The sequence below is a fragment of the Heterocephalus glaber genome, unplaced genomic scaffold (assembly GCF_053883595.1).
Source record: "Heterocephalus glaber isolate CG9 unplaced genomic scaffold, H.glaber_assembly_v1.0 deba00001543, whole genome shotgun sequence".
NCBI lineage: Eukaryota > Metazoa > Chordata > Mammalia > Rodentia > Bathyergidae > Heterocephalus > Heterocephalus glaber.
The window spans coordinates 2,380,830-2,405,739 of record NW_028258336.1 but is presented as its reverse complement, the minus strand read 5'-3'; the positions used below and the strand labels follow the sequence as shown (position 1 = coordinate 2,405,739).

At 42.2% G+C, this 24,910-nt stretch overlaps 1 protein-coding gene across 27 annotated transcripts in view; it reads left to right on the top strand.

Annotated features, from left to right (window-relative positions):
• Mast4 (microtubule associated serine/threonine kinase family member 4) overlaps positions 1-16,634 on the top strand; it is a 594,077-nt gene extending 577,443 nt beyond the window's left edge. For all 27 annotated transcript variants that reach the window (XM_087189591.1, XM_087189613.1, XM_087189592.1 and 24 more), the window contains 3 exons: positions 7,572-7,708; positions 9,775-9,956; positions 10,312-16,634. In XM_087189591.1, coding sequence (XP_087045717.1) covers positions 7,572-7,708; positions 9,775-9,956; positions 10,312-14,177 — 4,185 coding nt within the window. In that variant the 3' untranslated portion in view covers positions 14,178-16,634. The remainder of the gene's footprint in view (positions 1-7,571; positions 7,709-9,774; positions 9,957-10,311) is intronic.
• The last annotated feature ends 8,276 nt before the right edge of the window (positions 16,635-24,910 follow it).

Below are 24,910 nucleotides of genomic sequence, written 5' to 3'. Positions count from 1 at the left end.
AACTGTGCCAGTCACAAGAGAGGTGCAGGGAACCAAGGCACATCCAGCCCATGCACAGTGCAGTTGGGAAGGAGGAGCACTGGGGGTGAGGGTCAGGAGAGACAGACTTAGGCTCTATCCATGGGCTCTGGGTCCCTGGGAGGAAGAATCCCAAGGGGTTGTGAAACAACTCTCATGATTTGGTCATAAAAATAAAGAGAATATATATGAAAATGTTTTAAAAATCAAATTGCGCCTTTAGAAATGTCAGGTAAAATTTTTAGCCTCTTTGAGACAGACATACAAAAGCCTATGCTGAATTCCACAGAAATAAGGAGGACTTAATTAAAGCTCAGGCATCCTTAGCACAAGAGCAACTTTCATGATGATCATGTGCTCTGTGTGTCTGCTTTACGTAGGAATATGTAGAAAGATGAACTCTAACCCTATTTGTGGCCCTTTTCCTTCATCATGGGGATCATAGACTTGCTTAGTTTGTAAAGAGAAGATGCAGTCTGAAAAAAACCTACTCTGGTAGACCTTACATACTTATTAGTCAATACTATGACTTTTCATTTAAAGAAAATAGAATGCCAATCTCTACTATCACATTAAGGCTTACTTTTAAAGTTTTGGCATTTGTGTATAGAATGCATAATATACCCTTTCAGAATGAAGAAAAAAAATCTATATTCTCTTGAAGTCCAAACCCCATTTCCCTAAAATATGTTCTACAAATAGGACATTAGATATGAAAGTATGTGATTAAACGTATAAAGAACTATAAAGCCATTAACAAAATCCTAAGACTCTTTAGTTCTAAACTAGAGGTAAGGCATGAACAAATGATTCTCCAAAGGAATACAAACAATTAAAATAAGAGAAAATCAACTCATAACAACTGAAAAATAGAAAATTATAGCACTGAGAGAAGCATATAGGACTCCAACAAGGCTTGATCAAAAAAAATCTACACAGACATATAATTGTTAAGATTCCAGAAACCCAACAGAAGAACAAAATTCTACAAGCAGTGAGAGAAAAGAAACAAATCACATACAAAGGAAAGCACATCAGAATCACAGCAGATTTCTCAATGCAAACCCTCAAGGCAGGAAGAGGTTGGAGTGATGTATTTCAAGCCCTAAAGGAAAACGGCCTCCAACCCAGATTGATGTACCTTGCAAAACTATCTTTCAGAATTGATGGAGAAATAAGATACTTTCATGACAGAGAGCACCTTAGGAACTTCTTGAATACCAAACCAGCACTCCAAAAAATTTTAGACAATACCCTAGGAAAAGACAATGAGGATCACAACCCCAGGAAGCCCAGCAGAATGAATCCATCCAGCACGACAAGAAACTACATGCAAAGGGGGAAAAATCCAACAAAAAGAAAAAGTCATGACAATGATGAGTCAATGCATATGAGTTATAACCATCAATGTTAATGGTCTCAATTCACCAATCAAAAGAAATAGAGGGTCGGTGATTTAGCTCAGTGGTTCTGCCTCTTGCCTTGCAAGTGCAAGGACCCGAATTCGATCCCCAGGTCCAACAAAAAAAAAAAGAAAAGAAAATTGATGGAGAAATAAGATAGTTTCATGACAGAGAGCACCTTAGAAATTTCATGAATACCAAACCAGCACTCCGAAAGATTTTAGACAATATCCTAGGAAAAAACAATAAGGATCACAACCCCAGGAAGCCCAGCAGAATGAATCCATCAGGCACAAGAAATTAAATGCAAAGGGGGAGAATCCAACAAAAAGAAAAAGTCATGGCAATGATAAGTCAATACATATCAGTTATAACCGTCAATGTTAATGGTCTCAATTCACCAATCAAAAGAAATAGACTGGCAGAATGGGTCAAGAAGCAAGATCCAACAATATGCTGCATACAAGAAACACACAATTCAAAGAGGAACTCAGAGACTGAAAGTAAAAAGGTGGAAAACAATACTCCATGTGCTGGGAACCCGAAAAGAAGCAGGAGTAGCTATCCTCTTCACAGATCAAGTGGATTTCAAAGCAACACTGATTAAGAGAGACAAAGAAGGACACTACATCCTTGTAAAGGGAACAATCCAAGAGGAAGAGATGACAAACATAAAAGCACCAAACACTAGTATGCCCAACTATATAAAACAAATACTAACGGACATCAAAAATCAAATAAGCACTAATACAATAGTAGTGGGGGACCTCAATACCCAACTCTCACAAATAGATCAACTAGACAAAAAAATAAGCAACGAAATACTAGGACTCAATCCAACTCTTGAACAAATGGACTTAACAGATGTTTACAGAGTGTTCCACCTCACAAAATCAGAATACACATTCTTTTCAGCTGCACAACGGTCGTTCTCCAAAATAGACCACATACTTGCTCATAGAATATGTTTAAGTAAGTGCAAAGGAATTGAAGTTATCCCCTGTATATTATCAGACCATAATGCGATGAAATTGGAGATCCATAGCAAAAGAAAGCGCATAAACATATGGAAACTGAAAAACACACTTCTGAATAAACAATGGGTCACAGAGGAAATTAAAGAAGAAATGAGACAGTTCCTACAATTAAATGACAATGACAGTACAACATATCAGAATCTATGGGACACAATGAAAGCAGTCTTATGAGAGAAATTCATAGCAGTGAATACTCATTAGGAAAACACAACCAGCCCAATTAAACCACCTCATGCTAAACCTCAAGCTTCTAGAGAAAGAAGAGCAGGACAAATCTAAAGCTCATACAAGGGAGGAAATTATAAAGATCAGAGCAGAAATCAATGCAATGGAGACTAAGAGAACAATACAAAAAATCAATGAAGCCAAGAGTTGGTTCTTCAAAATAAACAAAATTGACAAACCCTTAGCCAATCTTATCAAGAAAAGGAAAGAAAAGGCCCAAATCCATGCAATTAGGAATGAAAAGGATGAAATTACAACGGACCCAGCAGAAATCCCGAGGATCATCAATACCTACTTCAAGAACCTATAGGCCAATAAGATGGAAAACACAGAAGAAATGGACAGATTTCTGGATATGTAAGAATTACCAAAGTTGAACAAAGAAGACCTAAAAAATTTTAAACAACCCAATATCAATGAAATTGAAAATGTAATTAAAAACTTACCAACTAAGAAAAGCCCGGGTACTGATGGCTTCACTGCTGAATTCTACAAGACATTTAGAGAGGAACTATTGCCACTACTGTTTAAACTCTTCAGTGAAATTGAAAGGTAGGCAATACTCTGGATTTCATTCCTGGAAGCAAACATCACCTTGATTCCCAAAGCAGAGAAAGAGCTAACCGAAAAGGAGTACTATAGTCCAATCTCACTAATGAACACAGATGGAAAACTCCTTAATAAGATACTGGCAAATGGAATGCAGAAGATCATGAAGAAGATCATACACCCTGACCAAGTGGGATTCATCCCAGGGATGCAGGGATGGTTCAACATATGCAAATCAATAAATGTAATACACTATATCAATACAGCCAAGGACAAAAATCCGTATGATTATCTCAAAAGATGCAGAAAAAGCATTTGGAAAAATCCAACACACATTTATGATAAAACCCTACAAAAAATTGGAATAGACAGTCTCTACCTCAATCTGATAAAAGCCATCTATGAAAAACCAAACAGCCAATATCATACTAAATGGTCAAAAACTGAAATCCTCCACACTAAAATCAGGAACAAGACAAGGCTGTCCACTGTCACCACTCCTATTCAATATAGTTTTGGAAACAGCCACAGCAATTAGACAAGAGAAAGAAAAGGAGTAAAGATAGGAAATGAAGAATTCAAATTGTCTTTATTTGCAGATGACATGATACTCTCTATGGAAGACCCCAAGAACTCCACCAAAAGTCTTCTAGACTTAATAACCAAATTCAGTAAAGTAGCTGGATACAAGGTCAACACACAAAAATCAATAGCTTTCCTCTACATGAACAACAGACTCACTGAGAGAGAAATAGGGCAAATAATTCCTTTCACAATAGCATCCAAAAAAACTGAAATACGTAGGAATCAACCTAACAAAAGAAATCAAAGACCTCTTCTCTGAAAACTACAGCACTCTGAAAAGAGAGACTGAAGATGATATCAGAAAATGGAAAGACATCCCCTGCTCCTGGGTAGGAAGGATCAATATAGTGAAAATGGCCATACTTCCAAAACTCCTATACAGATTCAGTGCAATCCCAATTGAAATCCTAGCAGCATACTTCATGGACCTTGAGAAAACAATCCAAAAATTCATTTGGAACAAGAAGAGACCAAAATACCAAAAGCAGTTCTAGGTTAACAGAGACATGGCAGGGGATATTACACCCCCCAACTTGAAACTCTACTACAAAGCTACTGTGATAAAAACAGCATGATACTGGCAAAGAAACAGACCTGAGGACCAGTGGAACAGATTAGAAGATGCAGAAACAACTCCAGACACACTCAGCCATCTGATCTTTGGCAAAGGAGCCAAACACCCTCACTGGAGGAAAGATTGCCTCTTTAATAAATGGTGCTGAGGGCCTGGGATTTAGCTCAGTGGTTCTGCCACCTGCCTCACAAGTGCAAGAACCCAAGTTTGATCCCTGGTACCCCCCCAAAAAAGTCAATGGTGCTGGAAAAATTGGGTTTCAACTTTCCAAAGATTAATACTAGACCTATATCTCTCAGTATGTACTAAACTAAAATCAAAATGGATTAAAGATCTAAATATTAAAACAGAAATGCTGAACTGGCTGGAACAGAGGTAGATAGAACTCTTGAAGACATTGATGTAGGAAAAGATTTTATGAACAAAACCTCAGGTGCCCATGAAGTAGAACAATCAGCAAGTGGGATCTCTTAAAAAGCTTCTGCACAGTAAGAGAAACCACCAACAGAGTGAAGAGACAACCCACACTGTGGGAAAAAGTTTTCACCTCCTGCTCCTCAGACAAAGGTCTACTATCTCCAATCTATAAAGAACTTAAAAAGATCAGACCTCCCAAATTTAAAGACCCAATCCCAAAATGGGCATCTGTAATGAACAGACTTTTCTCAAAGAAGCAGAAATAGCAAATAAACATTATGAAAGAATGTTCAACATTGCTGGTCATTGGAGAGATGCAAATGAAATCAATGCTGAGATTCCACCTCATTCCAGAAAGAGTGGCTGCTATCATGAAATCAGACAATAACAAATGCTAACGGGGCTGTGGGGAAAGAGGAACCCTGCTCCACTGCTGGTGGGAGTGTAGACTGGTACAACCACTGTGGAAATCGGTATGGAGACACCTCAGAGAACTAGGACTGGTAGTCCCATTTGACCCAGCTATTCCACTGCTGGGTATCTTCCCCAAAGAATTAAAAGAATCATACCACAGTGATATATGTGTGCCCATGTTCATAGCAGCACAGTTGGTAATAGCTAAAACTTGGAAACAGCCCAAATGCCCATGAACTGGAGACTGGATAAAGAAAATGTGTTTTTTTCTAAAATGGCCTACCACTCAACTGTAAAAAATAAGAAATTAGAAATATTTATAGCTAAATGGGATGCATATTGAGGCCACACTCTTAAGTGAAATAAATAGGACACACGTGTAAATACTGGATAGTTTCTATAGTGTGAGAAACTGAGAGTGTAAATAAGGACTAAAAGGTATAATAGATAATGTGAAATAGGAAGAAAAGGGGCAAAGGGGAAGTGGGAAGGGTAGGGAAAAGGAAAGAAGGGAAAGGAATAAATATGAGAAAAGGAAAAAATGGTAACAAAGTCTTTGTAAATAGGGAGGGATGGAGGGGTTGAAGGGAGGCCTGGGGTATGGGGAAAAAATAAGAACCAAGAGAGATTATGTAAAGGTGCAGATTTCCAATGATGAATGTCATTATATTGTATACCTAAAATGTACCAATAAAATGAAATTTTGAAAAAAGAAAATTATAGCAGTTGGAAATCGTTAAGTGAATTTTGATTTAGCCGTGATAGAATGTATTACACAGCCAATAAAATGTGTGTTCTTAAAGAGTAATGATGACTCATAGTTTTAAAGAATTTTATAATAGGGAATGGAAAACAGAAAACTATATAGTAAGGTTAAAATTGTTTATAGAGTATGTCTATATACACGTGTATTTATGGAATCCCAAAGAAAGGTCAGCAGGGGCTGAGTGTGCAGCTCAGTGGTAGAGCACTTGCCTAGCATATTTGAGGCCCTGAGTTGGGAGAGGCAGTCAGCCAGAAATACATTAAAATATATTACCAGTGGTAGCTGGATGATAGGCTTCTCAATGATTTTATTTATACTTTACAGATTTTTTTTTTTTGGTACTGGGGATCAAACTCAGGACCTTGCACTTGCAAGGCAGGCAGCAGAACCACTGAGCTAAATCCCTGGCCCCTTTACAGATCTTTTGTAACAATAGCATGGAATACTTTCCAAATTGTGTGGGGGAAGGAGTATCATTAAAACAGTCATTCCCTCTTATTTTCCAGTCCCCTGTTCTCAACATACTTAACCTCTTATCACTTGGTGCCACTTATTGCTGAAGTGCTGAGTGTCTTCCAGGCATATAGCCCTTTAGAAAGGCCTTCAAAATTCTATTATTGTGTTTTCAAGGTAATCAGAGCCATCTCTGACTTTGAAAGGGTATGTTTCTGCCCTGGCTATGAGGAAACTCAGGAAGAGGTTACTGATAACCCACCTGCTCCTGCAGCCCTCAGCCTGGCTGCTGCCTCCAAGCTCAGCTCCATCCCCAGGGCTTACCTAGCAAGCCCCTATCCTAAGATTCAGTGAAAGGACACAGAAATCCATCAGGAATTTCCTCATTGCATGACCTGGTTAAGAGAGGGTTCCAGCTGGCTGGCACATTATTTTCTAGCTCTGCACGCTAAAAGGATTTATGGCAATAGAACATGAACCTTTTAAAATAATTAAAAGTTTCATTCAGTTCTGTTGCTCTGTGATTTCTAGGTCAAAAGAAAACATGAAGGGGGGGTGGGGGGAGAAAAATGTATCAACCAAGAGCAGACAGCCACTGGGCACATTTATACTATAATACATATGGATGAAGATATCTTATTTATAGAGCTCTTTCCATGTGTCACAGTCAGTGCTGAAGGCTTTACAAATTTTTTCTCGTTTACTCCTTGGATGAGCCCTAGGATATTGACTGTGAACCCTGTAGAGCTTTCAATGATAACAAACAACCAGCTGTGGCACTCGTGCCATAGGTTCACCACCACTGCAGAGAGAGGTAGTATCATACCATTAGCTAGTGCAGTGTATGTGACTCAGCTGAGGCCCTGGGTGGGCTAGCAGCCCACTGAGGTCACAGGGAGAGGATCCGAACTAGTGTGGAGAGCTGGATTCTGGCACCTGCCCTCTAAAAGGGACTTCCTACTTTGCCTTTTGCCCCATTTGAATTGTCAGCACCTCACTGACAGGTTATTTAGAAATAGGAAACCCTGTATATGAATACCACTATCTATTTTACTTGTCTTTGAATCTCTTATTTCTGATCTTGCTTCATGAGAGCATTCCCCTTTAATATCACTTCATCTTTTTTATAGAGTGGAAATAAGGTGTCAATCACCACCACCCCATTTGAAAACACATCAATCAAAACAGGACCAGCCAGGAGAAACAGCTATAAGAGCCGAATGGTGAGACGGAGCAAGAAGTCTAAGAAGAAGGAAAGTCTGGAAAGGTCAGTAAATCAGCTTTTCTCTTTGGTATATACCCCGTGGGTGAAAAGTTAGTCCTTACTTAAATATGAGAAAGATCTAAGATCTATTACTCCATGAGAATGGTTGGGTTTTTTTTTGGTACCGGGGATCGAACTCGGGACCTTGCACTTTCCAGGCTGGCAGCGGAACCAATGAGCCAAATCCCTGGCCCACTTCGTGAGAAATTTTATCCCACAGTTCACATATATTTATATGTTAAAGGTCATTCATAATAGCATTATTTTTCACAGCAAAAGGAGGTGCATAGTTCCACTGTGGAAGGATTCTGATTGCTCTATCATGTGTGACCACCACAAGAAACTCTTTGCTGTTTCCTGAGCTTTTAGACAATGGAATTTGAGGAACTGGACCATCAGGCAATTTTTGACATTAAATCTACATTTACAATGTCCGTCCTCTACATTCTCTAAAAAGAGTTTTTAAAAATGCCAGCTATTCCAAAATAACTACATCTTTAAAGCTTCCAAAATAAGCCTGGATGTAAAGGGGCTTTGTCTAACAGACTGAAATGTAATGAGGGACACATGTTGGCAACCAGGAAGCACTGATGAATATCTCTTTGTGCCTGGTACAGACCAAGCCAGGGCTGTGCATGTGCTCTGGGCAGCCCAGGCCCCTGCTTCTGTGTGCTGCCTGCACTTCCCCAACACTCAGGTGGACCTGATAGCCCCAATTAATGCAAGGGCTTCAGACAGAAATGGAGAATTAGAAGATGAAAAATGAATTTTTTTTTTTGGTACCAGGGATTGAACTCAGGACCTTGTGCTTTCCAGGCACGAATCATTTTTTAAACTCCAGGAAAAACAAAGTTATACAAGAGGAAAATTCACATAGCTCATTTTTTAACCAAAGTTCTTTGGTTTGGTTGTATGGAAGAAATAGAAATGGGGCAATATATTTGGTCTTCGGTAGATGAGGATTGTATGAGAGTTTCATTCTCATTCTCCATAGTGAGCAAGAGATAATTTGTACAACTAGAAAAATATTAAAAATAGCTGCATTGGCACATTATTGAGCAGTATATAGACAAAAGGAAAGAGAAACAGGTGAAAAAAAAAAAAAAAAAAAAGAAGGTGGTTTCTTCAGGTAGTGGAAGAGTTACTGCTCCAGTCTAAGTTTGTGGAACTATTTGACTTTTTATTCCACATGCATTTATTACCTCCAATCAGATTATACACACAAACTCTGTTCGTTTTGGTTGTGCTCTAGTATATATAGAATCAATTCTTTCAAGGGCTATCAGTGTTACAACATTCTGTTTCTGCTTGCCAGCAATGGGCTGGACCTTTGTGATGGGGAAAGTGCTCCACACAGCCAAATGCACTGATAAGCCATGGGCAGCAATACTCTCTGAGTTAGGACATGCTCATTGAGTGCTACATTTGTGTCTGCTGCCTGTTGACAGGAAGTCTCTGCTTCACTTTGCCTGGTGTTTTCCATGTAAATATACCACCTCCTTTCAAGAGCCCACAATGGAATAAGCATGCCAGACAGCCCTTCGTGCATAAAGCCTTGCCCAGTGTCTCACCATCAAAGAATTCTATAATGAAGGAAGTGGTTTCTCTCCAGAGATTCATTTTGTATTATCTCAATTAAATCACGTCACTATATATAGGGTCTGTCTTTGTGTACGTCTTCTTTCACACAAAGAAGGCCCTCCTTACAGATCATTATGATATTAATTATCATTAATGAATGAATATATTTGTCCTATTTTTTTTTTTTGTACTGGGGATCAAACTCTGGTCCTTACGCTTGCAGGGTAGGCAGCGGAACCACTTAGCTAAATCCCCAGCCGTATTTGTCCTATTTTACACCTCTTCCTGAGTGTTGAAGTTAAGAACCTTCATGGCATACTATCACAGACTATTCCTTTGTAAGTCATGAGAGAATTTTTAAAAGTGGTATCTTACTCTTCCAGGTCTGCTGTAGGTCCCTAAAACAGTTGATAAACTGAATATGCTGGTATTGTGGGGAGACAGGAGTGGTTGGAAAAGTTGTCGATGTTTTCCTTTTCCTACTCTAGGAGGAGATCTCTCTTCAAAAAGCTAGCCAAGCAGCCATCTCCTTTACTGCACACCAGCCGGAGTTTCTCTTGCTTGAATCGATCCCTGTCATCCGGAGAGAGCCTTCCCGGTTCCCCGACTCACAGCTTGTCTCCCCGATCTCCCACGCCCAGCTATCGCTCCACCCCCGACTTCCCATCTGGTGAGTCTCCTGGTCTGGTCTAGACAGCGAGAGAGTTGAGAGGAGGTAAAGTCAACATGTGTACTGAAAAGCATAGAGGTTGTATCAGCCTGAGGAGAGCAGATGGAGGTAGAAAATGACAGGATTCAGAGGGAGGACAGAGACGAGACTCTTCTGATCACTAAAACCAGACAGGTAGTAGGACCTAAATCTGGTTTGGTGAGGTTTCTCTGGGAAGGGTTTATTTCATTAGCACGATGCTGAGATATGGTGCTACCTTTACCTGGCCTTAACCACAAACTGCCTGAGTCGGAATTGTTGGCAGGAAAAGGAAGATGATGCTGGATGCTTACAATTTTCTGTTTTCCTTACACAGGTACTAATTCCTCCCAGAGCAGCTCCCCAAGTTCTAGTGCCCCCAATTCCCCAGCAGGATCAGGACACATCCGGCCCAGCACACTCCATGGCCTGGCCCCCAAGCTCAGTGGGCAGCGATACCGCTCTGGAAGGCGCAAGTCAGCCGGCAGCATCCCACTGTCCCCACTGGCCCGGACACCTTCTCCCACTCCCCAGCCCACCTCGCCGCAGCGCTCACCGTCCCCCCTGTTGGGGCACTCACTGGGCAATGCCAAGATCTCCCAAGCCTTTCCCAGCAAGATGCACTCCCCTCCCACCATTGTCAGACACATTGTGAGGCCCAAGAGTGCTGAACCCCCGAGATCCCCACTGCTCAAGCGGGTACAGTCTGAGGAAAAGCTGTCACCTTCCTATGGCAGTGATAAGAAGCACCTGTGCTCCCGCAAGCACAGCCTGGAGGTGACCCAGGAGGAGGTGCAGCGGGAGCAGTCCCAGCGGGAGGCAACACTGCAGAGCCTGGAGGAGAACGTATGCGATGCTCCGTCCCTCAGCCGAGCGCGGCCCGTGGAGCAAGGCTGCCTGAAACGCCCAGTGTCCCGGAAGCTGGGCCGGCAGGAGTCTGTGGAGGACTTGGACCGGGACAAGCTGAAGGCCAAGGTGGTGGTGAAGAAACCAGATGGCCTCCCAGAGAAACAGGAGTCCCACCAGAAACCCCATAGCCACAATGAGTCAGAAACCCATGCTCTCTTTAGGCTAGAAGAGAGGGAGAAGAAAGTCTACCCCAAGGCTTTGGAAAGGTCAAGTCATTTTGAAAACAAGGCAGCAGAGGCCCAGTCTCTGGGCAGCCTGCTGAAGGATGCCCTCCACAAGCAGGCCAGCGTGCGGGCCAGCGACGGGGCAACCCAAGACAGGGCAGCAGCTAGCTGGGGCCCGGCACCTGGGGAGCACAGCCCAGGCACAGGTGACCTCAAACGGGCCTCTGCCCCTGGCACCCTCCAGGACAGTCTGTGTCACTCCCCTGACAAATCCACTTCCGGGAAGGGAGAGAACTCGGAGAAGTCCTCCCAGGCCAAGGACTTCCTCCGAAGTGAGAAGCTGGACAGCAAGCTGGCTAATATTGATTACCTCCGAAAGAAAATGTCACTTGAAGACAAAGATGTGAAGGCCAAGGTGACATCCAGCCCCCATGAATGCCTGCCAGGGAATGCAGGCCGGCCCATGAGTGGGCAGCAGGAGGCCCCACCAGCCTCCGAGAGCCGAGTGTACATTAGCAGTACACATACAACTCAGATGAGCGCAGTCTCCTTTGTTCCCCTCAAGGCCTTAGCAGGCCGGGTGGACAGCGGAGCAGAGAAGCCAGGCATGGCTGCTCCAGAGTCCCCTGTCAGAAAGAGCCCCTCTGAGTATAAGCTAGAGGGCAGGTCAGTTTCCTGCCTGAAGCCAATTGAGGGCACACTGGACATTGCTCTCCTGTCTGGACCTCATGCCTCTAAGACAGAGCTGCCTTCGCCAGAAACTGCACAGAGCCCCAGCCCTGGTGGGGACATGGCACCCTCTGTGCCTCCAACACTCCCTGGCAGTAGTGGAAAAAAGGGAGAAACTGCCAGCTTCAGAGAGCCTTCCCCTGCCAGCTTAAAGATGAGTAAATCCTACTTGCTTGAGCCTCGGTTCCTGCCCCAAAGCCGAGGTCTCCAGAACTCACCAGCAGCTCCCCTGCCTGACCCAGAGTTAAAGCGAGATAGGAAAGTTTTCCAACCTGCTGGCAGAGGCCCAGGAACAGTTATGGAGAGTGATCCCCAGCAGAGAGAGGACAGCCCCACGAAACACCAAGACAGTTCCATGGACCCCAAGGTTCTCCCTAGCCCTGGGCAGACCCTGCACAATATTGACCCCGCCAGCCCTGGACTGCTTCCACCTGACAGGGCTCCCTCAAGAGAGAAACCAAGCCTGAAGGAACTGTCTGAAAAGGGCCCTTCCACAACCAGAGGCAAGTGGCCTGACACAAGGGCTGACATGCACCGAGACTGCTCTGTGGAGCTGTGTCCCCAAGAGGTTACTAAAGCCAGTGACAGTTCCCAAAATCTCTCTTCTGTGGGAAGGACCCACCCAGATTTCTACATGCAGAACCAGGCTGTGGAAAAAGCAAGGCCACCTTGTGTGAAAACAAACCACAGAGATGCCCGAGAGGAAATGAGGCCCCCAGCCAGGGACGACAAGGCCTCGTACTTGGCTGGGAATCGTGGTGAGAAGGAGGTGGACAAGGTATGTCGCAGTGTGGAAACCAAGCCTGAAGCTCCTCCTGCCAGGCACCCTCCACAGCCACTCAGAATTGAAAGTGGGAAGAGTGAAAAGCTCTCTGGGTTCCCCTCTTTGCAGAAAGAAGGCCCCAAGGAGCCTGAGAGGAAAGAACAGCTTCTGCAAAGGCACCTCAACAGTGGCCCTCAGCCCCCACTGACCACCAAAGAGCTGCCCAGACTGGCAGCCCGGCAGCAATGCACTTCCCCCAGGCACTCTTCTGGCAGGGAGCTGGAGACCATGCCCAGTGCTGTAGAACCCAGCCCAGGCCCCCAGGTGCCCCCTAGGTCTGCTGTTACTGCATACTGTGAGAGCAGCAGCCCCAAGCCCTGCCCTGGCCCTGACCCCAGCCCACCAAAGTCCAAGCAACCAGACAGGTCCCTCTCCACACAGAAACCAAGTGTTGGGGCTGCAAAGAGCAAAGAGCCTGTCACTCAGCCACTTGGTGGCTTTAACAGAGATGGAAAGAGCAACATCAAGGTCACACTGGATGTGTTCCCTGCCTTCCCAGGCTCCCAGAGCAAAGCCAGCAATGTGGTTGGCCGTGGAGAGAGTGGGCCCACTGTCCCACTGCATACTGAAGAGGGTCTTGTAGATGCCACACCAAAACCCACCAGTGGCAGGCATCCCCCAGAGATGCAGGAGAAGCCCATACATTTGCCAAGGCCAGAGCATCCAGGAGCCAATGAGTTGGTAGACCAGAAACCTCCCGCTGTCAGTGAGAAGCAAAGTGTGTCTCCAAAGCATCCCAAACCATCCACTGTGAAAGACAGACAGACAGACAAAAGCCCCAGTCAGAAGGCCATTGCCTTGGACAGGAAGGCCGAAGGGAAGAAATGCACAGAAGCACTTTATGTTGCAGCCACAGACAGCGGGAAGCAGGAGGCCAGCCTCTCCCTCACACATGGAGAGAGTCGGTCAAAAGGCATGGAGAGGCCAGTCACAGGGGTTGGGAAGGGCTTCCCAGAGCCTAAGGGCAAAGGGCCTGGGCCCCAGAAGCCCCTGGCTGAGGCGGGCAAGCTCAGCAGCATGAAACGGTCACCCTCAGCCACTGGGCAGAGTTCTTTGTGCTCTGCTGCCCTCCCTGAGAAGTCCCTGAGCTACTCCTCCAGCTTCCCTGAGGCCCGGCTAGGGCCAGGAGTCCGAGCGGCCAGTGGTGAACCCTCTTCAGCGAAGGCCAATGGAGGCATGCTAGAGCCTCTAGCCACCAGCCACAGGGACCACAGGAAGCCCCAGTCTTGGGGGGATGGCAAAACCCTAATGACAAAGAGCGACTCCTTGCCATCCTTCCGCCTCTCTGCCACTGCCCTAGAGTCACACCAGCCTGACTTACACGCTTTGGGTGGAGCTGGCCACCGAAACAGGGCACTCTCTGTAACTGCCACCATGGGAGAAACCAAAGGGAGAGAGCCTACCCCTGCCCAGCCTCCCCCACCTAGGAAACAGAACCCGGGCAGGGAGGTGACCAAGGCATCCCTGACCCCAAACACAGATCGCCCCATCACCCTTTCTTCAGAGAAGGACTTCGTGGTGCGGCAGAGGCGGGGCAAAGAGAGTTTGCGTAGCAGCCCTCACAAAAAGGCCTCCTAAGGGGCCAGATCCCGGGCAGGACAATGGAGACCTGGCCAAGTTCAAGTATATGACTGTCGAGACCACCTTTGAAACCAGCACTGTGGGAATGAATGTCCACCAGGCAGAGCTTGCACCTCACTGAGGAGGGGGAGAGAAATACAGACGGAACCTTCTTCCAGATGCCTTCCCAGCTGTAACCAGTAAAACTGTTACCAGATAGTGTTCATACAAAGAAGAAAGAAAATTCCTTCACAAAATAGAGGGTTGTTGAGGAAAGAAATTTTTCTCTGTAAATATCTAGCAATGTGTTTGGTTTTGGATGTAGTCTATACCTTGCTGCTGATTGCATCGTTCACTACAGCTTTTGAAAATTAAGATCTTTGCTTTACCACTTATGATCATGTAGAAATGATGCAAAATGGTCAAAACTGGGTGTACGTAAAAATATAGATACATCCACATTTGTGTCTATACATCCACCTACATGTTTTGCTCTGTGATTTGGGAATATTTCAAGACTCCATTTTTATAAGTAGAGTCAAAGATGCAAGAAAGCTCTAAATACAGTAGATTGTGAGTTTTTATGTGTATTTTTAACGAGAGTTTCTGATAGTACTGTATCTGGCTACTGATATTTCCAGATCTTAAAAAAAACTGCTCCAATCACTGCATTTGGAATCCTACATTACAAATGGCAGAATAAATGGAGTTAATCGGGTTCATTTCAGAGTCATCCCTGTGGACATTTTGATCCTTAGGGTCTGGCTGTCCCAAAGGCCAGTTGTCCTTTTCTGTAGGTTATGTCTGGTCTTTACCCAGAGTAGAGCAGGGACTATAAACACACATCAATTTTATTTCTATTTTTTCTTTCCTTCTTTTCAAGCTCTTACATTTAGGCCTTTACGCTGTGAGTGAGTAGTCCAAGAAGCACAGGTTTTGTGGTAGTTCCCTCACCAGCCCTGCTCTGGAATGAAAGGGAAAATTCCTGGCTGCACACAAATCTGCTAGTACTTAAGTCATAAGCATTAGGCATTGGAAGAGGTTTTAAATTTGCTTTTTTGAGGAAAAGAAAGGGGGGTGGATTTTGGCATCATAGCATATATATATATTAAGGAATAATCAGGACATCAGATACATTTTAACACATAGCTGGGGCCTTATGTTGTAGATGAAGCTTGCTGTTTTTAGCAAGTTCCTGGGTTTCACATTCATTTTTGATGCATCAAGTAGCTCCAAGCACTGCATAACGTCATCTCTTTATTTGTATGCAAAAAATACTGTTAATAAAGAGCAACATTTTTGTAACAAAGTGACTTTGTGGAGCTATTTGGTGCTTGAATGTGACCATCCTTTTTACTTTTTGCTAAGCCTTATTTAAATTTTGTATACCATGAAATATGTAGAATTTGTCAAATCATTTTAATGCTGAGGGCTTTTGGTTTCTTTTTTGTTGTTGCAGTTTTTTCTTTTTTGGCGGTGGCTTGTTTTGAATTATAAGATGGCACTCGCTGACATAAGTACTGAGGCACTAAGAGACAGCAGATAAGTATTTATAAGATGCTTGGGATCCATACCAGGACTTTTTGTTTTGTTTTGTAAAAGGAAAAAATTACCAATAAATAATCTAGCACCAAACTCCCTCAAGGGATGTCTTAGTATCTTCATGCTATAAAACTGTTTATGTAAGCACAGCATTATCTTACAGCCCTGTGGATTGTAAATCATCTAGCAAGGTTGTAAACACTTCAAAAACAAAGGCATAACTTAACTAACTGCTGGGTTTGTAAAGTAAGTTGGCAATGGCCAAAAGAAAAGAAAACAGTCTGCTCCTTGCCCCTATTTTTTTTCCATGCAATTTTGGCCTTTCCCTGTCATTTTATTGTGAAACTGCAAAAGAAAAAAAATATTTTTTACTAGAACTTAAATGGGTTTTCAAAGTGGTCTCAAGACTTGTAATACATATCTGTTTGGCAGTTGTCATAATCCTATCCATCTACACTGATTGAGACAGGTCTGTTTGGGAGGTAGTTCATGGTTTACAGCCTTTGCTTTTTAACTGTCCAGTTTTCTTTGAAGCACAACTAGCTGCTTGTTTACAAAGGATATTTTTATGTATATTTTGTATAGTGTATTATCATTTTTGCCAAATGTTTTTGCATTTTGGATGAGTAAAGAGTACTTAAGGTTGCATTCATGTAATACTTGTTTGTTGTGAACCGCCCAAATCAGCTGGTAGAAATTCTCCTGTGTTCTAGTTGGTCAGTCTCCGTGTGATTGTAAGATGTGCTCCTCGGTCGTACTCCCAGCTGTAGACTTACCAGCTTAAAAGTTTGTTAGAATCTGTGCAATAAAGTGTTTGCAGTCTTATTTTCTCTAAGAAATTCCCCCATGGATGTCATAATTGTTGTATATTGAACAAATATTTATACTTATGCAGTTGCATAACATTGAATAAAAATTTAGCATGAAAGATAATGACTAATACTTTTTTCCAATATGTACATATACACCATGCCCCAAATATTATTAATCTATATTATAAACTATTAATATGGGTTTTTATACATTGCTTTTGTTGAGCGGCAAGATTTGCCTTTTTTCTTTTGACCTACACAGTCCATTCAATTAAGACTTCTGACTCCTTGCTTTGTTTTCCAAAGTGTGGCCCTCAGACCAACAACTACATCCCCTAGTAGCAGTCTAGAAACACAATCTTAGGTTCCACCCCAGGCCTACTGATTTTCTGCATTTTAACATGATAGCCAAGTTATTTGCCCATTAAAGTTTGAGAAGGCATTACAACTATTTTCCAAACTTCCTGAAAGTTAATTAGGATATTTATTAAACATACAAATTTCCACACACCATCCTGGATCCATTCAAAAATCTCTAGGAAGAGGCCTGGGAATATGGGTTTATGACCAGCACTCAGGAGGGGCAGGTGGCCTGTGAGGGAGGCATGGGCAATACTGGTCTAAAATCACTCATGCTTGGATTTGCCTACAGCTAAGCTCAGGAATAATTAGTGCTTCTTTAAGCCCTTGGCCATAGAAAACCCATCCTGAAAAGCCATAAAACTACTCTGTCAGGAAAGAAATAATAGCTTATTGTTTACTACCATATACACTCAGCACTGGGCAGGATGCTTTTCATCTGCCATCTTATTTGAGCCTCAACATGATCCTCAAACCATGTGTGGTGCACCTATCTTACAAAAGAAAGATATTAAGGCCCAGTGGTGGCGAACCTATGGTATGCATGTTGTTTTTCTTTTAAGACAAAAGATTTTAATGTCTGAATTTCTTTTTCTAAGCTAAAACCTCAATATTCAGGTTTAATTGCAGTTGGCATTTTGTGATAAATAAGTGGGTTTTGGGTTGCAGTCTGGATATACATCTGTAAAAGGTTTGCCATCACTGATGTAGGCCCAGAAAGGCTGCATAGTTTGCTCAGTGAGTACCCTGTGAAGAGAGCTTGGGTTAGAATCCAGACCCTTCTGGTTCTAAAACTTTTGACCTTTCTAAACAGTAGCAAACACCGTGTAATTGAATTCAAATTTAGGATCCTCTATGGATGATCTCAGCTTATTTTCTCTTTCCTTAACACAGATAAATCAGACAATACTGTTACAAGTTTGATGATTGGTGGGGAAACATAAGCAAAGGAAGCTAATCATTCTCTGTAATAGGGATCTTTTATTAGTTACAGTTAATCAGCAGGCAATTTCCCACCTAGCCTTTTTGGTTCACAACCCAAATGCAACATGAAAAAGTATAGCTATATTAACTACGGAAATTTGCTTCCTTCAGTATAGGCCAATCATTAAAACCTGAATGGTCAAATAGCTCTCTGAATTTAATTTCCCTTCCACTAGTAAGTTTAACTCAATCCTCAAGATGATCATTTTGTTATTCCCATCTACCCCCTATTCTGGTTAATATTGTATAAGCATTTCATATCTAGAGAAACTAGAAGTGACTGACACTTTGGTAAACCCAAGTTTCATCACTTTGGGCATATTAAAAGCCAATTATCCTGGTCCAGGTTTAGATTTCACCTCTGACCCTAGGCCAAGGTCCCCAAAGTAAAACACAGCAACATCACCCTGAATTCTAAGATGCTGCATCCCAAGAGACAAGGACATGATCTTGTCCAAGAAAACTGGCTAATAGTGGGCTGTCAATCCTGTTAGAAAGAAATCAGACCAATTAATTTTGGTGTAGTACATTTTAGCAAAGCAAAACAAATGATTCAGAAATTGGGCTGCTCCCAGAACCACAGCAGTTTTTGAAAACTCCCAACAATGTGTTCAGATAGCACTTATAGGAACACTGAAGTGAGGCATAGAAAACTTAATTGGCTGAAGCCTAATCAACTGATCAATTAGTTGTAGTGTAACTAGTTGTATACAGCCAAATCAGCTGGCTAGAAGGCCTTCTGCAACCAGCCAAAGCTCAGTTACTATAATTAAACCATTGATCTGGCCTATTGGGCCTAGTGCAGGTTGCCCTGTCCAAACCTAAGGCCTCCTGCAAACTTTATTTAACAAGTCCTCCCTCCAGGTCATGCTCCTACCATGAAACATTATGACCAAACTGTAGGGCATCATCTGTGGACTACTGTGTCCTCAGACCAAGCATTTGACTTGGCTCTCTTCCAGCCAAGAGAGACAAGTTAGCATCCAGCAGATGGCCACAAAGAAACATTTCTTTGAGAGAACACAGTGCTTCTGGGGGACTGATAATATGACCAGCAAAACACCAAGAATTAGGACAATGCTCTTGGCCAGGGTCTTCATAAATCAAAGCCAGATGAATAAAGAACAATCCAGCTGAAGAATCTACCCACTTTATCCCAAAAGCCTATTTTTTCTTAATTTTCTGTAACTGAGTCTCTAATTAACCAATCATTAATGCATATGCACTATAGTATTGTCAACTACAGACTCTTCTCTGTTTAGCTAGTAACTGATCTATCAGCCCATTACTGAGTAAAACTACAAATACAGAATAAGTGTACAGGAGTTTACTTACTAATTTAGTCATGTCAGGGGGAAAGGTAGGCAGAAGGAAAAATTAAATGGGGTAAGAGATTCATTATTTCTCTGTTGTTCAAGTATCTTGTGAAAAGCTATCCACATCTTCAGGTATCACCTGCTTCTCAGGAGGCTTTGCTTTAGTCAGTATTACCTTAGAGATAAAGCTCCAACAGGTATAGAGGGCACCCTTAAATTGTAAGATACAGATTCAAGTTTAGGGCCTGAAGCTTTACTACAGGGTAAGTGATGAGAAGAATGTAGAACCATTCTCCATATCAGCATTTTTTCCAAAATGTATATTATCCCATGCATTCTATGAGGAGTTGGGGTGCAGATCCTTTAGTAATGGAAGCTTTAAAAACTTAGGAAATACCAGGAAGCTGTCTAGGCCTTTCATGAGTCCATCCTTAACATTCAATTTACTTTCAAATACCAGTTTTGTTTCACCGATGCATGTGTATATAGCAGTGTCCATTAAATGGTCACCATAGACAATCTGATTGGATCAGCCTTGAGGAATTCACTCAAATTACAGAAATCCCAGCACTTGCTGGCCCAGTATGAAGATGGTCAGCGAATTTCCTTGATTTTCATTCAATTTCTGTTCTGCATGATATTTCATTAGCAGTCATAGAAACAGTCTGTCTCTCCATTTCCATTCTAGAACTCTTACCTAGCCCAGTGATAAGATCTCAAAGTTATCAGAATCTTACTTGGCAGAGTCTTTTCAATGAGCCTCCATGAAGATGAAAACACTTAAGTCCAGAGAAAACAATTAACCATCTGTGAAATGAGGCTAGAAATGACCGTGATTAGAGATCTGATGAGATTTCACTACGATGAAGCAATTGACAAGGAAATTCTGTTTCTGTTGCATATATCTTATGATTATTAAAATTATGAAGACAGCATTACATCAGGACTATCAGATTTCTATGAATTTCACATGGCTTTTGAAACACATTAACATATTCATATAAATACAAGTCAAAGAAGATCCAGCACCACTTATTTGACAAGGATTTGCACACAATTGAACATATCAGGTAGGCCTAATGATCATCTCCTTTTCACATGTTCTAGGAATCCTCTGGAACATCTTATACTTTCTAAAGAATTCATGTAGAATTTGAGTTTGGGAAATTCAGAAATAAATGTTCAAAATTCCTTTTTTTTTTTTTCGATACTGGGGATCGAATTCAGGACCTTGCACTTGTGAGGCAGGCACAGTGCCACCGAGTTAAATCCCTGTCCCAAAAGTTCTACATTCTTGATCAGAATAATGTAACACTCCAAATCATAATTTTGCAGTTATGCCTGTTATTAATGCTCATTTCTCAGAAAAACTTATAAACCCCTTTGAATTTTAAACAGCTTGATTACATAAAATTTCTTTCACATGACTCATCTTCCACAAACTTAAAGCTTCTATCCATGAGCTATTTGTCATATTCTTTCCTCCAATTTTGGAACAACTAGTCATTCTATTTTAGGCCAGCAAAATTATTTCTCAATAAAGAGAACAAATCTTTCATATTTTAGCTTCACTCACCAAAAACTTGCCTTACATTCCTTGCCCAAAGAGTTATTTCTAGGTTTAATGACCACGTATCACAATTTTTATCTCTTAGAGGCCTTAAACTCTAGCAAACTTTCTTTTTTTTTTTTTGGTACCGGGGATCGAGCTCTCTAGTAAACTTTTTAAAGGGTTTAATATTGCTGTTTCCCATTTAGCATTTTGTAAATGAGCACCATTCCATAGTTTTTTAGAAACATTTTCTCAAAATACAACCTTTTTCATATCTGCAAACAGACCCAAATACACATTGTTTCTCTAAACTGCATGAAACCAAGATATTCCACCAGCAGTTTTATCAAATATTGAACCGTGAGGCCAGAGCTATGTTGTATTAAATACATAGCAATAAATATAGCTGGCCAGAGATTTAATCCAAGTATATATGTCTTTGCAGATAATGCACAGGTAGCAGCAAGTGGACAACACTTTTCTTCATAGAACTTTTATGCATTTTCTTACTTGTATTATGTACGTGCATCTGTTTCTTCTATGACACTCTGAGGAAGAAGGAACTGCATCTATCCTGCTTGTTACATATACCTAGCCCTCAAGAATATGTTACATTAAAGGGCCAAATATCTGCTAAATGAACATGTTTCTTTACTCAATATTTTCCAATTAGGATGCATTCCACATTTTTTCAATGAAAGCAGTAAGTAGCTGTTTTCAGAATAATTTCCAGTATCCTCCTCCAATCAAAGGTAACCAGAACATTTCTGGCAAGTTAGAATCAGATTTATCCTGTCAGGGACTCTCCTCCTCCAACACACAATCAAATCTGAGTGATTAGGGGACAAGTTTAACACCACTTGCAAATGACTCAGGAATTTCATAATTACCTACCACTTAACTCACCCACAATTAGACTCCAAGATTTCAAGCCGCTGAGAAAAATTCCTGAAATTCTGACGTTTGTCCACAAGCTTCCATCCCATTTATATTTGGCTACTACTAATTATTAACAATTATGCTTGGATTGCTCATTGAACAAAGCCATGGAATGAGTTCAGGAAACACTATTCCAAATCACATTGCTTTAGTAGGTTGATTAAAGTTGAAAATACTTGGCGAACTGGACCCAAGGCTAAGTTTTCCATTTACTTAAAGACAGAGCCTCCAAAGCAACAAAGTTCTTCATCAATCCTTCGAAGATTAACTCTCAGAGCAGAAAATCTCACTATACCCAGACACACCTTGTTACAAACCATCATTTCTGCTTCAAGGGGCCCATATATTAAAAAAATGTTTTTACTTTGAGGATATTTTGTTTACCCCTTGACCATTTTACTCATTTCAGCAATGAGGCTGGGTCAAAGGGGTTTGCCCTTTTCTTGACCAATTGTGCCCTATTACTGACCACAGCCCTACATGAATGTTAGCCACCTGCCGATTGCAGTCAGATTTCAGATTTACCTGCCAGCATCTACAGAGACATAAAGAACGTAAACAGAAAGCCCCCTTAGGACACATGACAGAAGATGAGGCTTGTCACACTTGCTTCAATTTTACCTTTCTTCACTGAAAAAGCATCCAGTCCAGTAATTTGTCTTCCCTCTCCTCCAGGTGCAGAGAGGGAGGCAGGCACGCACGCTTACAAACATAGACTTTTTCTACAGATGTAGATTTCTTTTGCTAAAGATGAGTCTCAAAAATAACTAAAAGCAAGCAGCTTCCCACCCCAACCTGTGTTGTTACTTAGTCCAAAGCATAGCCCAGTACGCAGGTACAACAGAAAAAAGCATTTCCCTGGGGCGAAGATAATTCATATCTGAGCTCTAGATTTTAACAAAGGCACAAAAGTGGTTAAAGACCAGACCCTAATGGGCTGGGGATTTAGCTCAGTGTGGTGCTGCTGCCTGCCTTGCAAGTGCAAGGTCCTGAGTTTGATCCCCAGTATCGATAAAATAAAATAAAAAAAGACCAGATAGACCCTACTGATCTAAGGACTTAACTTCTATAAAAGCTCCTTTGTCTCCTTCATTTAGTCTTTTAAAATATTCTACATGCTGATTTTAAATTGGTTTTTTTTTTTTTTTGGTACCGGGGATCGAACTTGAGTCCTTGCACTTGCGCAGCAGGCGGTGAAACCACTGAGCTAAATCCCCGGCCCCATGCTGATTTTAAATTGACTATTGTTTCCCTGGCATTTTGATCCCCACAATTTCACCCAAACTAAAACTTTGTTATTGTGGCCTCTGTAATTCTGTTATTGCCAGTAAAGTTCAGCCATTTCTTTAAAACATAATAAAACCCACACACTAAAAACAAACCATTCTTATACAGAATTCTTATACAAGAAACTGACAAGAATTCTAGAAGCCAGATCCAGTCTGGCTTCTGTCTAACCCAAGTGGCCACCACAAACCCCACAGCAGCCATAGGCCCTAACAGCACATGACTCTTGGTACCCACCCCGAAGTTCTGTCCTCTCTCACCACACAAACTACCCCTAATGAAGCTCTGGATGATGGGGTTCCAGACTCCTCGGATTGAGATGAACCTGTAATTCCATCTTCTAACCACCATATCTGCCTCCTAAACCTGGTTCCGTATCTGTGCCTGACCCAGTCAGACTGCCGAGGCCTCTCCACAGGATCCGGTCTTGTTCCTACTGAACCCAGTTCAGTTTCTACCTCACCCACTGAGATACCTGACACCTAGATACAAGACCTGGACACAATTTCAAAACACAGTTTGGATTGAAATTCTCACAGCTCAAAACACATAATCCAAGAGGCTTCAGACCCCAAGAGAGAGAATTTACTATGCCCACCGCATAAGGCAAGGAGACAGTGACCACAGTAGGATGGGAAGTACCTATGCCTGGTGGCCTGATGCCCCCGGGTCTCTGAAGCTCTGCTTCAGATCCTGCCAACTCTGTCAAAAACATTAAAAGGAAAATTTCTTATACCTTTTAAATTCAGTAGAATTCATTTGAGCAAAACAAAATAGAACTAGGCAGCTTCCAGAAGAACAAGCTCTAAGAACCCCCACCAATAACATGCGCAGACAGCACTTACAGGAAAACAAAATCAAGGCATAGAAAACCAATCAGCTACAGCCTAGTCAATCAACTAGTCATTGGTTACAGCTTAACTCATAAGCGCTTTACAGTGTAATCAGTGCATTAGTCAGCTTTCCGGTTGATAGACCTAATACTTGACACCCCCAGTTTAAAAGAAGTTTAATTTGACTCACGATTTATGGGGATTCAGTCTGTGGTCAGCTGGCTTCAAAGCAGAAATGCATGGTGGCCAGGAAGCAGAGAAAGGGAAAAGCACCAGGGAGGAAGGAGCCAAGGCCAGATATAGACCCTGAGGCCACGCCTCCTGATCCACCCAGACAGCTCCACCACTCCCGGATAGATCTCAAAGCCAATCAAGTTGACCCTCCACCCTAACTGTCACAGTCAATTAAGTGGTTACGGGGCCTCTCTGCACCCAGCCGAAGCTCAGTTACTCTGATTAAACTCCAAATTGCTTTGGTCAATTGGGCCAGTGTAGGTACTCAGCCCAAATCCATGGTCTCCTACAAAATTTTATTTAACAATCCCAACACTTGTATACAGGCAAGCCCTTCAAAAAGGGAATCTGTTCCCAGATCACAGTTCCCTACACAGTCTGTAACAAGCCAGTCCATTATGCTCAGATGTGGTAAGAAGAAAGACCTGTTGCATATAGTTACAAGTTATCACCCCAAAGAACTTTACAAAAAGTCTATTAATATGGTGAAGCTGAAAGCCTCTTAAAAATATTCATCCTCTATTTCACGAAGCACTGACAAAAATGGCTGGCAGCAGCTGGGATGTGAAGAATGAAGATGTTTGCAAGGCCTGCAGCAAGCATGTTGCAGCTACACAGTCTTCATATGTCATGCTGGCAGCTCACGCACCAAGCTGTGTACATAAAGATTTCTGCCCCAAAACTCTGTCCTTCTGCAATACATATGCTGTGGTAGATGGTGCTGTGCTATAATTTTCCGAGTTGGAGATGTGTCTATCCCTTGCACGGCCTGCCCTATTTCCCTGGGGATCCGTACAACAGCTTTGGCGCCATCTGCCCTATGAAGGAAAAGAAAACAGTGCCCCCTAAAGGTTGGCTTGACCGTTTGCATTTGAAAACGCAAACCCTTAGA